We start from the raw sequence: 16,333 nt of genomic DNA on the forward strand, positions 1-16,333 counted from the left end.
GCATTCCCCGTGCCGTCCCTTGGCTTTCCATCTCATTCCATCTCATTCCACCTCATCTCATCTCCTCTCCTTTCCCTCCCCAATTTTTTTTTTTTTACTTTATTTCTTATTTTTATCCCACTCCCGCTACTTACCATCCCGCTACCATCCCGCCAAATCCAACCCGTCCCGTCCAAGCCCGTCCCAGTCCCAATCCACATGCAGTCCCGATGGGCTTTTAGCCAAACCCGTCCACATCCCCCCCTCCCCCCTTTTTTTCTCCCCAATGATTCCCATGATGCTGGCGTCTTCCCGTACGTACATAGTTACCAGAGTAGTGGTAAGTTGAATTGTTATTGTTATGGTTTATGCTTATTACGAGTTATCTTTTTTTTTCGTCCACACACACACACACATACCCGCCCATAGCTCACATCCCATCCCATCCCATCCCGTGCCGTGCCCGTGCCGTGCCGTCCTGTTCCTGTTCCTGTTCCCGTTCCTGCGCACGTGTACATGTACATGTGCGTGCACATGTGTCTGTATATCTGTCCATGTACGTGTATCTATCCATGTGCATATGCGCGTATGTGTAATCACGCGTTGTATACGTACACGTCTCAAATCTCGTGTCCCATTGTATCATTTGCACGTTCCAATCCAACTCAGCAGTACTCGAATTCAAGTAAGTACGTACTGTACCGAGGTTATAGTATTGTTCAAAAACCAAAACTAAAACCAAAAAAAAATACAGTAAACCCCAAGATTTCACCGAATCCCGCATTTTCGAATTTTCTTACCTGCATTGACTGATTAATCATCATCATCATCATCATCATCATCATCATCATCATCATCATCATCATCGTTGTTATCATCATCATGATTTTTCTCCCGTTTGTGGGGAGCCAGAGGTTAGTTTAGTTATTTAGTTGCTAAAGTAGTTAATGGGTACATACGTGGATAAAGTAAGCAATACACACACACATGCAAGCAAGCGATTACTTACTTAGTCAAGTTTGCAAGGTTTTGTAATGTACGTACGTACTTAGTTGAGAAGATGACTGACTAACATGGCTTGATCACGCCATGCCATGCCATGCCATGCCATGCCATGCCCATGTGGGACGCCATGTCACGATATCTGCTCTGCGCCTTACCTTCCCTTACCTTCCTACATACATACATACATACATACATATTTAGCTTTCATTCTGCGTTCCTTGCCGCCATCCGCCATCCACCAACTAGCACTTCCTAGCTAGCACTTTCTAGCTAGCCCCATACACGTATCGTATATGCAGTCTGCGCATCGATTCCTGCACCGCTGTAGTCTACGCACAAGCGCATGGAAAAAAGGGGGACAGATGGTGGGATGTACATCTCCTGTATGTCACGTGTAAGTAAGTAAGTAAGTAAGTAAGTAGGTAGGTAGGTGTAACATCCGGGTCCGTCTTACATGCATGAATGCGTGTTTGAACTTCGGTGTCAAGTACGGGGGTACGTCACATGGTGTGTCGCGTCGGGAGATTTTGTTGCCCGGGAGAAGGCGACCGGACGAAATTGTTGAAGTGGCGGGTGGAGAGTGTTCGGAAGGGGAAAAAAAAATAGTCTTCGTGTTTTTTTTTTTCATATTCGTATCAATATGTGTATATACATGCACACATAGACATGTTGCAAAGATTGATATCCTCCGCCATTTAACATCCAACAAGGTCGTTGAAAATTCCTGCAAATTCCCACCCTAGCCAAAACGCCAATACAAATGCTCATCTGCTTTTTGCCATGTTGGATCAAATCCACATAATGCCCAACCGCAAGTTGCTTAGACTTCATTGCTAGGATAAGCCACCTTCTCCGTGGGCAGGAATTCCTCCTTGACAGCCCTCATGTTGACAAATCTGGCAAGGAGCGTGGCGCTACCAGCCTTATCGTTAGTCCCGCTAGCCCTCGAGCCACCAAATGGCTGCTGGCCAACAACGGCGCCCGTGCACTTGCAGTTGATATAAAAGTTACCGGCCGTATCCCTGAGCTTGTCCGAAGCAAACTTGATCGTCTCCCGGTCCTTGGCAAAAACGGCGCCCGTCAAGGCGTACTCGGATGTCTCGTCGATCTGCTTGATGATCTTGGCAAAGGCGTCGGGAGCGGCGTCATCGTAGACATAGGCCACCAAGATCGGGCCAAACAGCTCACGTGACAGGAGGGGGTGGTTGGGGTTCTTGGTGCGGTAGACGGTTGGGTGGATGTAGTATCCCTTGCTGCTGTCGTATTTACCGCCAACAAGGAGCTCCAGGTCACTGTCGTTCTTGGCAGCGTCAATGACGCCAGAGAGCTTCTTGAACGAGGCTTCGTGAATGACAGGGCCAATGAAGTTGGAAAAGTCAGAAGGCTCGCCAACCTTGAGAGCCGAGACTTCCTTTACAAGAATGTCCTTGAACTCTGGCCATACTGACTCGGGTACGTAGAGACGCGAGCAGGCACTGCACTTCTGACCCTGGTACTCAAAAGCACCGCGGACCGTCTGAATAGCAGCATTGTGAATATCGGCATCCTTGTGAACGAGATGGAAGTTCTTGCCGCCAGTCTCACCAACAATCCTGGGGTAGCTCTGGTACTTGCCTTCGGCAACACCGGTGGCAATCTTTCCATACAGTTGACGGAATACGGCTGTGCTGCCAGTGTAGTGGAGGGATGCGAATTGCCTGTGAGCCAGGACTTCCTGTGTAACCTCTACGGCGTCACCGGGGACGAATTGGATAACGTTTGGTGGAAGGCCAGCCTCAATCAGAATCTGGTAGAGGAGCCAGTTGGAGGCAATCGCAGATGGGGATGGCTTCCACACAACGACATTGCCCATCAGAGCGGGGGCTGCAGGAAGGTTTCCGCCAATGGCTGTAAAGTTAAAAGGCGAGACGGCGTAAACGAACCCCTCAAGGGGACGGTACTCAACGCGGCTATATCCGTTAGTTTCGCTCATCAACTACAGACGACGGTTACGTACTTCCATACACCGGGCGAATTGTGTGCTGGCTGGTGGCCATATGTTTCCTCGGCGTACTTGACATTGAACCTCAGAAAGTCGCAGAGCTCCGCTGCCGCGTCAATCTCGGCTTGCCATGCATTCTTGCCCTGTCCCACCATGGTTGCGGCCATGATATCATATCGGTACTTTGTGGAAATAAGATCTGCTGCCTTGAGGAAGACTGAAGCGCGCTCGGCAAACGGGAGTGATTCCCATGCTGGCTTCGCTGCCAATGCGGCGTCGATGGCTTTCTTGACGTCTGCTGGGCTAGCGTTGGAGTATTTGGCGATGACGTCGGCGTGGGACGAGGGGTTGTTCTGGGTGAGGATGGACGAAGTTTTGATCTGGAAATTGTCAATGAAATGCAATGCCATTTCCCGTCTTCGCAATCTTACGTATTCTCCTCCCACAGCAAGAGGGACCTCGACTGGGCCCTGCTTTTTCATGCGTGCAACCGCATCTTGAAGCTTCTGGCGGTCTACTGAGCCTTTGGCGTAGTGTTGCTGGTATTCTCAGTCAGTCCAAGACACATTGGGAGGGCCGCACATGGTCGTGCACTTACGTTGGGCTCGTTGCTAACAGCGGGGATCTTGAAGTTGGCAAGCGTCCCCGCATATCGTCGTGAGGCCACTTGCGCACCAGCATACGCTGCCGGCAGCGCATTCAAGGTCTTGGTAGCAGAGCGAAGAGGCTGGAGACCCTTTGATGAACCCATTGTAGGTAGATGTGTTTGGAATGATGAGCAGTCACAAAGTTTGAGCTTTCTCGTTATGTATTGTAGCTGTGCAGCTCGACGCGCATGAGCTCTGGGATTGAGCCGACGAAAACCGAAGTGTGGGGCAAGTCATTGTACGTAGTTATGAAAGTAAGCATGTCTGCCGAACCACAATCAGCGTGGAGTCGCTGCATGGACAGAGGATTTTGCTACCAAGACGGTCCGGTGTCGGAGTCTCTATTCGGTCAGCAGCGGTTGACATGACGTGCAGGATTGGACAAGGTTTTCATCGTCAGAAGCGTTTATGGCGTGACAGGCATCTATTTGCAGCAAACATGGGTCATGATAGCGATGCTCATATTCGACTCGCGAAAAATCAGAAAATCATAAACATCGGTCATGATATGATTATAATATCTAGTCGAGACTGAGTTCTCTTCTGAGAAAAAAGCCAACACTGTGGCCCAACACAAACGCCATTTCGCCAGGCACTCTTTTTTACTACCCTTACATCTCCATGGCCTCTGGAGCTGCGTTATCATTCGAGTCGTCACCCCAGAGACCTTCGAGTTTGAACTCGGCAGCCCATTCCTTGACAATCTCCTTCTGGTCGCCCACGAGACCCTTTTGAGCGGGGGCCGTCTTGGTTGTAGCAGTCTCAGCAGGAACATACTTGGGCGGGCTTGTCCATCCCTGGATGCGACCGTCTCTCCAGTCATTGATGACCGTCTGTGCGGCAGCATGCATGTTGGGTATACCACCCCTGCCGAGACGACCTCTTTTCCTTGCTACCTGCACCAAAAAGTCGGTCGTCCTGTCGTTGCCCACCGTGTGCAGCGGGGGCAGATCGTAGACCTCCATGAGTTTGGAAAACAGTTCCTCCGAAGACGACAGCCTCTTGAGCAAAAGTTGCACAGCCGGAATGGGGTCTTCAATTTCTCTGGGCGGCACAGCGTTGAGGAGAATGAGGCGGGCCTGTTGCTGCACTTTGCTCTCCTTGGATCCTTCTGTGTTGGGGAAGACAATACCAGGAGAGTCTAAGAGTTTCAGTTTGTTGTCAAGCTTGACCTCTCGTAGGCTGGTGGTAACACCAGCTTCGGCGCCAGTTGGACAGCCAGCCGACCTTCCTCCCAGTCTCGAGGTCAAGGCATTGATGACCGAGGACTTGCCGACGTTGGGATATCCAATGATTCCAACCTTGACCGAGCGCTTGAGCTGCCGTGACTCTGCAAAAGTCTTCAAGGCCTTGAAAAGCGTCTCAGATGTCCCCTTCATGGTGAGATCCTTGTGCTCAAACGTCTTGGCGTTGGGCGCAGGCTTCGATGCGCGCAGAGGAAGGGTGGGGAACGAGCGACGGAGATGGACGAGCCATGCTCGAAGGGCTGGCGGAGGGACGAGATCGATCTTGTTGAGGATGAATATCAAGCGCTTGCTTGAGCGGTCTGCTGCCATGACTGCCTGCTCCACCTCTTTCGATCGTGTTCCCATTGGATCTCTGGCGTCGAGGACGTAGAGGACGACGTCTGCTGCGTCAACCACCTGCTTGTAGACCTTGTCGAATTGCTTCCTTGATGCGTCCTTGCGGACCTGGACTCCGCCGTCCTCGTCATCCTCGTCGTCGTCTTGGCTGTCTTCCACCGCATCCGCGTCGTTTTTCTTCTCGAATTCAGCGGCGCGTGCTTTTGCAGAAGCCAAGAGCGCGGCCATGGGGTTCAGCTTGTCATCCTACAAGGTCTTAGTACGCTTGCGCATCATGGTACAGCCGGGCAGACATACCACCTGCATCGAGTCTTCATCCTCGCTGCTGTCGTCTGCAAGCAGCTCATCGCCTTCGGCGTCAAACTGCTCAAACTCATCGTCATCCTCCATAGCATTCTCTGCATCTGTGCCATTCAGCTTTTGCTCCTTGGCGAGCTGCCGTCGGCGCGCATTCTCCTCTTCTTTTTTCCTCCGCTGCTCCTCTGCCTCTGCCAGAATCTTGTCCTTGTAGGGGAACAGGTTGGGAATGCCCGGTTCCTTCTTGGTCTTGCTTCTCCATGTGGGGTCCTGCGCGCATGAGTATATGAGCGCAGCCATTGCGCGCGCCGGTCATACCTTCTTTGCGAGCTTTCTCGCCTTCTTCTGCTTGGCCGCCGACGCCTTTTCGATCTTGTGGCGCAGGCGCACGGGTACGCGCTTGGATTTTGGTTCTGGTTTTGTGTCAGTTGTGCCAAAGGCAATTTTCTCTCGGCGATTCTTACTTCCGACCTTCATTGTGGATTGCTGGGGTTGGGCGTGAGTATCGAGATCAAAATTTCGACGTCTTCCAAAAAAGTTCGCCGTACGGAAAATACTGCCGCCCGCTTCCGCCTAGCTAGCGTGGACCCACCACTCCCCCCCCCCACTGCCTCCATCGTGCTTACATACGTACTCTCCCTACTGCTGCCAGCAGTCGGAAATGATGATGGGCGCGTAGTTGCCGCATGTGCGAATCGGGTGCATTTCTCTATTGTGGGGTTATACCAATACGACTACCTTGGATTACAATAGCGGCTATTACAAGCTAGACCACTACCCGGGGCCGGCGTTGTGATTGGCTGTGTTATCGGGAAACATCGGATAGAATTCCTGATACGGGCTAACGCTCTAGCTCTATGGCCTTCTGTTGTCTTGCCTGTATATATCATCCCTCTCAGCTTGCACAAGATATTCCAACCATACACCATCAACTGGCAGCCAATTTTAGGTGTGTTTGACAGAGTGCAACCATGATAGTACCCGAGGCTTCCTTCTCAGCGCCTGTGCAGACAGTCAAGTGCCATGGCTTGGTAAGTAGCGACATGGTGCTGACCGCATGTTTACAAACTGACTTTGTGTAGCTCTTCGACATGGAGTGGGTGCCTCGTGTCTGGTATATCACTAATCATGGCTAAAAGTATACAGTGGCACCATCATCGATTCGACGGTTGCGATTGAAAAACACTGGCACAAGTAGGTTGAGCGTAGGGGGAGGCATCATGTGGTTAAGCTTACGTGGGCGTCACTCAGGATTGGTAAAGAGATTGGGGTTGCTCCCGAGGTGATCCTGGCGACATCCCATGGGCGGCGGTCCATCGACGTGCTCCAGATGTACGAACCCAAGCTCGCCAACTGGGAGTGTGCGTAATCGACCCTTGTCCAGCCGGTCTTGGGAACTGACAAGACAGACATCAAACACGCCGAAGGACTGGTACCCAAGGAATTTGGCCACGACGCGGTCGAGATTCCGGGCTCTCGTGCCATGCTTGACAGTCTCGAAGACAAGGGCGTTCCATGGTGCATTGTCACGTCGGGCACGCGGCCGCTTGTGACGGGCTGGCTGGATGTCATGAAGCTTGCACACCCGAAAAACCTTGTTACGGCAGAAGACGTGCTCCACGGCAAACCCGACCCCACGTGCTACCGGATGGGGGCGGAGATGCTCGAGCTCGGGGAGAAGAAGAAGCCCTCGATCATTGTATTTGAGGATGCGCCAGCGGGGATTCGGTCAGGAAAAGCGGCGGGGTTCGTTGTGGTTGGTCTGTACACTAGCCACACGCTAGAACAGCTGGTGGAAGCGGGCGCCGACTATATTGTTCAGGACATGCGAAGTGTCACGCTTCACTCATGGGACAAGACAACGGGGGTGGGAGAGGTGCAGATTGCAAATGCCTTGGCGTAGACGTATGTATGTACGCCGCTGAGCCTGTTGCATGCACGTGCGGGCACGGGAGACTTTTGGTGGCGTCGTGGTGCTGCTGACTGTGCGTATTTCAAAGCAGCTGCCCGTGTATATGTGGTTACTCAGATGCAGTCAGACGTGCAGCAGTTGCGTCAAGCGATGCAGTGAGAGGGGTGAGGCACGTCGATGTTGAGCCGGTACCTGAAAGGTTGTTTCGCCCCAGGTTTAGACATGGATAGATAGATGGATGAAGACATGAATAGACTACACCTACTTTTTGACGCACGCAACGCCGGCCCGGCAAGGGGAGGTGGCACGTTTCGGGATGTATCGAGTATCGCATGAGATGCCGCATTCTGAGCAAAGTGAGTCATGGTTGACGGGTTTTTCTAGAAAGATGACGGGCACGGCGGGCTACGGCAGTCGTAGACGTCAGTCTGGTGTGCCGTCGACGTAGTGCGACGAGGCGGGCGACGGATGGTTGGGGTGTGTGTGTGTGTGTGTAGCAGACAAGTGCCAGTGGCAGTCGACTCAGGGCGCTTGGCGGCACGGGCAAGGTTGTCTGTCAGTGTCCGTCAGTGCCCGTCAGTGTCTGGCAGCGTGCCAGTGTGCCGCGTAGGCGCATGAATCTGGCGACGCGCTTGCAGCAAGGGTTTCTTTTTCTCCCTTTTTTTTTCTTTGGTTTTGGTCGTTGGGGCGGCGGGTCGTGAGTGCTGAGTCGTCGGAGCTAGGCTAGGATAGGGCCAGAGCTGAAGCGGCCGAAACACGAAGCTTGTATGTAGGAGCAGCCGGGCCCAAATTGGGTTCCGCAAGTGGTACTGAAAGCCCCCTTTGCTGCAAGGTACGCTCAGGAACAGCAGACGTGGTGGCAGGACGTGTGCGCCGAGTTTCCGAGGCAGTCGATCGGCGGCACGAGCAGAGTGGCCGTGTCCCCCTTGGACAGGCGCCGCGGAGGTCCTTTGATCACACGCAGACGACCCTCGGCCCGGGCGGTTTCCCACAGGCAGGCCGACGAGTCGTGAGAGACAGGGCAGCAGAGTCGGCAACAGGGCGCGAGGGAAGCGACGAGGGTGAGGGCGCGAGCGACGCCACCAGCTGTCTAGGAAGCAGACAGGCGAGGCGGCCATGCACGTTGAAGCCGTGGCGGGCACACATGGACACACCCACACACACGTCGATGGCTGTGACGGGCTGGCCGGCCATGCATGCGCCCAAGCATCGACGTGCACACAGCAGGCGGGCAGGCGGACAGGCTGAGGCGGTTGGGGGCAGGCTGGCAGGCTGGCAGGCAGGCAGGCAGGCAGGCCGACGATGTATTCTCCGAACGGGGGGAAAGGGGCCCAAGCTGCAGCACATGCATCCATCGACGGCGCCGTATCAGTTGTATCAGTGAGAGTGCGAGTGGGGGGGGTGGTCACGTCTCCCGCCCGAGAGCGGATCACAGCCGCCGCGGCAAGCAGGACGCAGCAAAGACCAGCCAATCAGCGGGCGGGGCGCGGTGGGTGAGGTGAAGGCGTCGTCGGGGGGCCTTGGGGCCTTGGACATGTCTTGTGGTGTCTTGCCCAGGCCAGCGGCCTCGCGTGCAGTCGTGGCCAGTCGCGTCGTGCTGTGTGTGCCTGTGTGCGTGTGTGCGTGTGTGTTGCCGCCATGCCCACGCCGCAGCTCCAGCGCGGGCGGGTGTGCACATCAACAGAGGCGTGGGCGCCTCGTATATCCCCATGGGCCAGCAGGCGAGGACCGGGACGGGCAGCACAGCGCAGCGCCGCGCCGTGTCACGAAACGCAAGTTATTTTTGTGTCCGAGGGCATGATGCAGGCCGACTGGGGGGTTGCGGTAGGGGAGGTGAGGGGAGGGTAGGGGGGGTCGGGGGGATGAGGTGGGTGGAGGGAGGGGGTTCGGTGGCTGAGCAACTTCCCAAGGTCGGACCAACCAGGGCCCGGCCGCTAGCCCAGTTGAGCCGGCCGCACCCCAGCGCACCCCCGGCAGGCAGGCAGTCAGTCGAGCAGACGCCCAGCAGCCCGCCAGCCCGCCAGCCAGCCCGCCCGCCAGCCCAGCCAGCCCAGCCAGCCAGCCGCCAGCCAGAGAGTCGCAGAATAGCAGAGCAGTGGCAGCAGCAGCAGCAGCGGCAGCAGCAGCGGAGGCAGGCAGAGGCAGCACCACCGCCGCCACCACTGCCACCCCCCCCTCCCTCCTCCTGCCACCAAGCAGCAGTGGCAGCACCCAGCCCAGCAGCAAGCAGCTCCCCCCCCTCCCCCCCTCCCTCCCTAAACCCCCCCAGCCAGCACCGCACCGCACCCACCCAAGCACCCACCCCAAGCACCCAGCACCCAGCACCCAGCACCCAGCACCACCCAGCACCACCCACGCCCACGCCCAACTCTTGTCCTTCCCTCCTCCGTCCGCGCCGTCCGCCGCCGCCGCTCGCTTCGTCTCGCTTCCTTCATCTCGTCTCGTCTCGTCTCGTCTCGCCTCGTGCCTTTCCTACTCTTGCCCTGCTACTGCGCTGTCGCGCTCCATACCCTCGTTTCCCCGTTCATTGTAGATATAGCGTCTGCCCTACTGTTGTCTTTTGGCCCCCTCCACACACACACACCACCACCCACACCCCCCCTCCCCTCCCTCGACCCAGTCGTCCCCCGTCGCGCATCGTCATCGTCATCGTCGCTCGCTACTCCATCTGATCGTCCCCGTCCTGCGGTGCAGCCCGCGCATCCGTGCTCGCTCCAACTGCCTCCGCCTCTGCTGCTGTCGCTCCCGCTCCCGCTGCCGCTCCCCCTCGCACCCTCGCAGCCCGTCGCTCCCCACGCCGCCTGGCCCCGCGAGCGCAACCTGTCGCTGGACGCGGCACCATGGACTCCAGCAGCGCTGCTGCCGCCTCGTCGACCGCACCTCCCGCGCCAAAGCCGCCCGGCAGTGATGTCAAGCCCCGCCTCACCAAGGACCAGCACGATATTCTCGAGCAGCACTTCCTCGCCCAGCACAAGCCGAGCACCAATGTGAAGAAGGAATTCGCGACCCGCCTGGGTGTGCCGCTCGACAAGATCAATGCGAGTCGTCCCGTCCCGCCGTGTGCTGCGCGCCATTGCTAACACGCCCGCAGAACTGGTTCCAGAATCGCCGCGCCAAGGTCAAGCAGGACCGCAAAAAGCTCATGAATCAGTACAACATGACCATGAACCTGCCCTTTGGCCATCAGCACGTCCCCGTCATGCCCAACTACTACCCCCATCTCCAGGAGCAACAACACCCCCATATGCTCATGCAGCCAGACTTTTATTCCACGGCGGACATAAGTCCGGCAACCATGCCTGTCCAGGCCGCCGAGGGCCCGTCAGCGCTCGACCTTGGCCCCCAGATGGTCATGCAACCACAACAACCCCAGCAACCACCACCACCACTACCACAGCAGCAGCACCACCACCACCACCAACAACAACAACAACAACAACAACAACAACTACCGCCGCCGCCCCAGCATCAACAGCAACAGCAGCAGTATGACATGCTCCGCTGCATACCCGAGGCTGACCGGGCCCCAGCCTATCGTCCCAACGACCTCATGAACTCCATCATGGCAGCCACCAACGGTGCTTACATGCACAACAGCGGCATGACTACCAATGCACAAGAGTCAGACTTCGCCTACGACACGACTGGCCTCCCCAATGCATACTCTAGTGACCTTGCCTTCACGGTCCCTGCCCCCATGTCTAGCGATTTAGCCCCCTCACATCCCGAATTTGACAACTTTGCCGACTTCCAAATCGACTACTCCGCGCTTACGGCAACCAACACAGCCAACTCGAGCGCACCAGAGGCTCAGCAAGGTGCTGGTTCGATATCCTCGGACGCGTCGCCATACAATGGAACCCAGTCTTCTGCCACTACACAGTCGCCAAACGGGCCCACGCCGCCATCGATTGCCTCGCTCAACTCCGTCTACACGGGCTGGACAGAGGACCCTAATCAATTGGCCCAGCCCAGCAAGGCCGAGGAACCTGAAGACCAGTTTGCTCCCTACAATCTCTCGCAGGCAGTCACTTCGGAGCAAGCGCTTCCATTCTGGGCTCAGGACTCTAGCCAGGTGTATCCCCAGGGTGGCTTCTATCAACATGCCAACGCATCGGCAAGCGCCATCCTCTCCTCACCAGAGCATTCCCGGAGGCTCAGTGCGGCGCCTTCTGATCTCGACATTCCGCTGCATTTCCGCGAGGATGCTTTTGCCCGAAGGAACTCGTCTACAAGCAATTTGGCAACCAACATGGATGCCATCCATATTCGAAACAGCACTCCTGATGATTTCCCGCCACCAGATCAGTCTTCCAGCATTGCCGCCAGGAGACAGAAGCGCCCCGTCAATCTCAACTCCAACGCAATGAGGAGCGCCTCATACTCTGCACCTATGCCATCGCCAGGAGGCAACAACGACAAGGTGATTCGCCGGATTCGCTCTACGGGTATTCCAAATGCTGGAGGCCGTGTTCAAAAGTCACAGCCCGGCTCGGCACAGCGCTCGCCCATGTCGTTGAGCTTCTCAGAGGCCGCTGCATCGCCCAAGTTTGCAAGGACGTTTTCCACCTCGAGCGGCACTACCATCGGACACGGAGGCAGCCTCGCACCGCCGACCCCATTGACTCCGCAGGACTTTGGCAATTACTGGGGCGGCGCTGCTGTAATCAGACCTCACTCAGCCATGCCTGACCACAACAGCCCAGAGAGTATGCATACAAACTGGTCTTCGGATCAAGCTGGAAACGTCATTGCAAAGACGACGTCGCCACCGTCGTCTTCGATGGATCTGCAGTCTCGGTTTGTCAACGATACTTTATATCGTGATACGCCACCGCAATCAGCCCCAGCAACACAGCAAAACTTTCCTCGCACATCCTACGTACCGCAACCCCACATGCGATCCGGCTACCACTCGACGTCTGATCTCACGATACAGCAGCCCAAGCCCTCCCATTTCAGGAGACCCTCGCTCCCCGACACTGCGCAGAACCAACCTGACGATAGCAACATGCAATACATGCCCCCCGGCAATATGAACTATGACGACTTCAAGGACATGTCACTGAGTGGCATCCACCACAATGTTCCTTTCGCACCCCAAGTCTCTACCATGCCAGACTTTTTAGTACACCAGTACAACCCTCCACAAGGCAATGATGCCCACGGAAATCTTCTGCGGCGGCCCAACGAACCCCAGCCCAAGAGCTACATCTTTGCCAACCAAGGCCCAGGAGATTTCGGCGGGCAGTAGCATCGTGCATGATTTCCACTCACGCCTCTCCTCGCCGCCTCTCACCGTACCTTCTCATTATACCCCACTTATTTCTCCATGTTCTTTTTCTCGACGGAGCTCTCATGGCAATCTGGCTCCGAGTCACTTTTCCCCATCTCTGTCCATCTCTCCGTCACATGCACTCATCGAGGCTTTTTGCGGCATAATCTAATACGGCACGGTCTCTTGGGCTATAATGATTGTGGCACAGGCGTTTTTTTTCGTTTCAACTGGAGTTAAAAGTGTTTTGTTCTTGTATTTGTTCCTGATCTCTTTTTCTTTTTTGCATCTTGTGTTTGGATTTGCACGACCCATTGTTTCCTCCTGCCAGCATACTGTATACTCGAGATTCATCATTTCCCATTGTCAATTATTATTTTTTGGCAAGGGGGCTATTCTTCGTGGCTCGTCCTTCCCATGCGTCTGTCCGTGTGCATGTGTGTGTCCCTTTATTTTATGGATACGTTCCCGATTCCGATGCGTACAATAAAACGTCTGGTCAGTTTGGGGTGTGCGTGTATCGGATAAGGGAATCATCATCATCATCATCATCATCACATGGGATACCAGACGGTTCGTTCTTTTTTCCTTTGAACGGGAAAGATGGCTTGCGTATAATGCATGCAGAAGACCAAAAAAACAATTGCAAAAAAATAATAATGGAAATGATGTGCTTGTCCCTCTGACAGTCATCTGTTCTTCACCTTGTTCACCTTGCTAACCTTGTTGAACCAACAAGACTCAATCCATGTGCTCCGTGATGCTGCACATAGGAATTGAATAAACGAATATACTTGGATGACCGGGTGCTTGTACCGAAGCGATTAATTTCCTTTTCCATCTTTCCCACCATGAACCAGAATCTTATCTCGTTGGCAAAACAAAAATTCAATTTCAACGCGCTCTTGCGATTAGCTGACACCCACCCACCCCATTGCAACATGCGCGCTCGTCTCTCCCGCTGGTTTTATTTTTTTTCTCTTTTTCTTTTTCTTTTTCTTCTTGTTCTTCTTCTTTTTTTTTGTTCTCTCTCTCTCTCTCTCTGAGTTCGGTTTGTCCAGCTCCCCGGCTTGCGAAAACAAGAAAAAGGAAGAAGAGCAAGAATCACAGCATGGAGAAGGAGAAGAAGAAGAAGAAGAAATGAATCATGGTAAAGTAATGATTGAATAATTGGTTTTTTTTCTTTCTTCTTGCTATACTACTACTACTACTACTATTACTACTACTACTACTACTACATGTCGCGATATCCATGTGTACATGGAACATGCGCAAGGCAAAGGCAAAGGCAATGCGCGCCTATGATGCTTTTACTACTCCAAGCCTGCCTGCAGCATGCATCACGCCAGCCAGCCAGCCAACTCAAGCATCCAAGTAAGCCCCCGCGCAAAACGACTCAAGCGTGCGACGTCGAAAGGGGGTAAGTAGGTAGACTACAAGGGCTGGGGCTGTAAGTAGTATATCAGAGTAGCATTTAGTTGCTAGTATAGCACGGGGATAAGCGGATAAACGTTACACCCGGCAGGCGTGGTGTTGTATACAAACGTGTGTGTGTGGGCTAATGCTCATGCTAATGCTCATGCTAATACGCAAGCGGTAGGTCGGAAGCAAGCTTAACGCGGTGCTGGGTGGCTTAGTGCCACAATGCGGGGGGGTCTGCAAGTTGCTAGTTAGTATAGCTCAGTATGATATGATCAGGGTGTCATATAATATAGTCGTCGTGCACGTGTGTGTGTGTCTGTGTCTGTGTGTGCATATATTTTTCCACCAAGGGGAAATAATGTAAGTAGTCAAGTACTTGGTGCAGTTTGCATTTGTTTTCACGTGTATATATTGTGATGCATCTTACAAACTAACTAAACTGTGTCTGTATATGGTGCTGGAATCAGTCATGTTACTGTACTTGGCCTGTTTTTCTATAGCTGCTGCTGCTGCTGCTACTGATGCTGATGCTGATGCTGATGCTGATGCTGATTAGACTGGCGAATGGGTATGGGGTTCCCGAGATGAGTATAGAGTAGGGTAGGGTCGCACAGACGTTGGGTAGGGATAGGGTTAGGTCGCACAGACCTAGAGTAGAGGTAGGGTTAGGTCGTATAGACTATAGGTAAAAGTAAGGTTAAGTAGACTATAGTATAGGTAGGGGTAGAGTTAGGTTGTATAAATGTTAAGTAGAAATAGGGTTAGGTTATACTATCTATAGGTGTACTTAAGTATAGGGTAATTATGCTAGGTATAGAGTACCTATATAAAGAAATTATATAATAATAAGTAATTTATGAATTATATTGAGTTATTATAGATAAGTAGGGCACGTGATAGGATAATATAGGCATTTAAAATAAATAAGATAATATTTATTACAACTCGTTATTATAGTACTAAGCTTGTCTTCTACGCTTCTATAGTAAGAGCGGTAGCTCTTCTACACTAGCTTTATCCTAAGCTTTATCTAAAATACTTTAATCCTTATTATTATGTTTAGTATTTGCTATAATCTTAAATATAATACTACACTTGTTACTAGTTCTTTACTATCTTCTACCTCTATATTAATAGAACTTCTATTTATCTTTTACTTAATTAATAACTTGTAAATAATTACTTTTTAAATCTTTTGTATAGAAAGGCAATACTAGTAGGTACTGATTAAATTCTTTGCAATATTAAAAACCTACTTTACACCTACTTAGGTTGTAAGAGGCTACGCCTACGTATGTACAGCTTAGCTTCTAAGCGAGTATATCTATACGACTACCTGGACTTCAAGAAGCTTGAAGTCTTGTTACTGCCTTTTTGGCTATGGATGGCGTAAGTAGTCGTACGCTCGGCCCGTTGGGCCCGCCCATTACATAGGTAATTAGTACTACTAAAATATTTCTAGCAAATTAAGAAAGGTAGGGATATAAGCTCTTACTAGCCTTCTACTAACTTAGTAAATTAAAAGATTTATCTAGTAGTACGTAAGTACTACTAAGATATGCCTCTTTCTCTTAATATATTTGCCCTTAAATCTCTTTAACCTCTTAAATAGAACATTAGCTTAAGCTTAATAATCTACTTAATTAAGAATAGGTTAAAGTTAGCTTTTAAAACTACTTATTGCTTTGCAACTTTTATAGACTTAGCCCTAGTAGAGAAAAGCTAATATAGCTTTTACTATTATAGTAATTTAGGTAATTAAGAAACTATTAGTAATATATATACTTATCTTAGTTGTTCTATATATTATTCTGAATAGGTTATTAGAATTATACTTGTAACGGGCTAGGTAGCCCGCTACAGTACAGATAGCGGTGGCTATCTTATGTATCAACTACGCAACGATATCAGCAGCTCTGATATCTTGTGCCAGCCTTTTTGGCGCGGTGGGCGCGTTGTAGTTGCGTGCGCAGTCTAATAGGACTCGACCCGTTACACTAAGCCCTTTAAAGTAATATTATTATTAAATTCTTACTTAATCAACTATATAGTTAGCTATAATAAAGATCTATAATATTATAGAGGTTGAATAGAGTAGTAGTAGTTATAGTAGTTGTAGTAGTCGTAGTGGTAGTAGTAGTGGTAGCAGTAGTGGTAGTGGTAGTGGTGATGGTGTGTAACGATGTTACAACTTCGCCAAGTATTGAGCCAATCCCAGAGCCGGATCGGAGG

At 52.3% G+C, this 16,333-nt stretch overlaps 4 protein-coding genes across 4 annotated transcripts; 2 read left to right on the forward strand and 2 right to left on the reverse strand.

Moving 5' to 3' along the window:
• Positions 1-1,601: 1,601 nt before the first annotated feature.
• On the reverse strand, positions 1,602-3,716 carry SETTUDRAFT_141874 (uncharacterized protein; the record flags this gene model as incomplete). The annotated part of the gene is made up of 4 exons (XM_008032152.1): positions 1,602-2,933; positions 2,981-3,345; positions 3,397-3,504; positions 3,564-3,716. 4 exons carry the CDS (start codon positions 3,714-3,716, stop codon positions 1,805-1,807), a joined length of 1,755 nt encoding a protein of 584 aa, XP_008030343.1. The 3' UTR covers positions 1,602-1,804.
• A 407-nt stretch (positions 3,717-4,123) lies between these two features.
• SETTUDRAFT_122101 (uncharacterized protein) lies at positions 4,124-5,980 on the reverse strand. Its single transcript, XM_008032153.1, has 4 exons — positions 5,957-5,980; positions 5,811-5,905; positions 5,493-5,762; positions 4,124-5,441 (listed from the first exon to the last, which is right to left on the reverse strand). The coding sequence occupies exons 1-4, from the start codon at positions 5,967-5,969 to the stop codon at positions 4,224-4,226; spliced, it is 1,596 nt and encodes a 531-aa protein (XP_008030344.1). The 5' UTR covers positions 5,970-5,980; the 3' UTR covers positions 4,124-4,223.
• Positions 5,981-6,639: 659 nt separating this feature from the next.
• On the forward strand, positions 6,640-7,395 carry SETTUDRAFT_97391 (uncharacterized protein; the record flags this gene model as incomplete). Its single annotated transcript, XM_008032154.1, has 3 exons — positions 6,640-6,686; positions 6,744-6,853; positions 6,902-7,395. Coding segments are annotated over 3 exons (651 nt in total), but the record flags the coding sequence as incomplete, so codon positions are not given.
• A 2,617-nt stretch (positions 7,396-10,012) lies between these two features.
• SETTUDRAFT_122108 (uncharacterized protein) lies at positions 10,013-12,703 on the forward strand. The gene is made up of 2 exons (XM_008032155.1): positions 10,013-10,442; positions 10,496-12,703. The coding sequence occupies exons 1-2, from the start codon at positions 10,245-10,247 to the stop codon at positions 12,656-12,658; spliced, it is 2,361 nt and encodes a 786-aa protein (XP_008030346.1). The 5' UTR covers positions 10,013-10,244; the 3' UTR covers positions 12,659-12,703.
• Positions 12,704-16,333: the final 3,630 nt, after the last annotated feature.

Source organism: Exserohilum turcica, assembly GCF_000359705.1.
Source record: "Exserohilum turcica Et28A unplaced genomic scaffold SETTUscaffold_7, whole genome shotgun sequence".
Taxonomy (NCBI): domain Eukaryota; kingdom Fungi; phylum Ascomycota; class Dothideomycetes; order Pleosporales; family Pleosporaceae; genus Exserohilum; species Exserohilum turcicum.

Excerpts from the sequence above, each read along its gene's own strand:
- SETTUDRAFT_122108 (XM_008032155.1), top strand. The coding sequence starts at position 10,245 with ATGGACTCCAGCAGCGCTGCTGCCGCCTCGTCGACCGCACCTCCCGCG. Across the intron at positions 10,443-10,495 it reads TGCCGCTCGACAAGATCAAT|AACTGGTTCCAGAATCGCCG; the intron begins GCGAGTCGTCCC and ends ACACGCCCGCAG.
- SETTUDRAFT_122101 (XM_008032153.1), bottom strand. Across the intron at positions 5,763-5,810 it reads CGAGAAAGCTCGCAAAGAAG|GACCCCACATGGAGAAGCAA; the intron begins GTATGACCGGCG and ends TCATGCGCGCAG. Across the intron at positions 5,442-5,492 it reads ATGAAGACTCGATGCAGGTG|GATGACAAGCTGAACCCCAT; the intron begins GTATGTCTGCCC and ends AAGACCTTGTAG.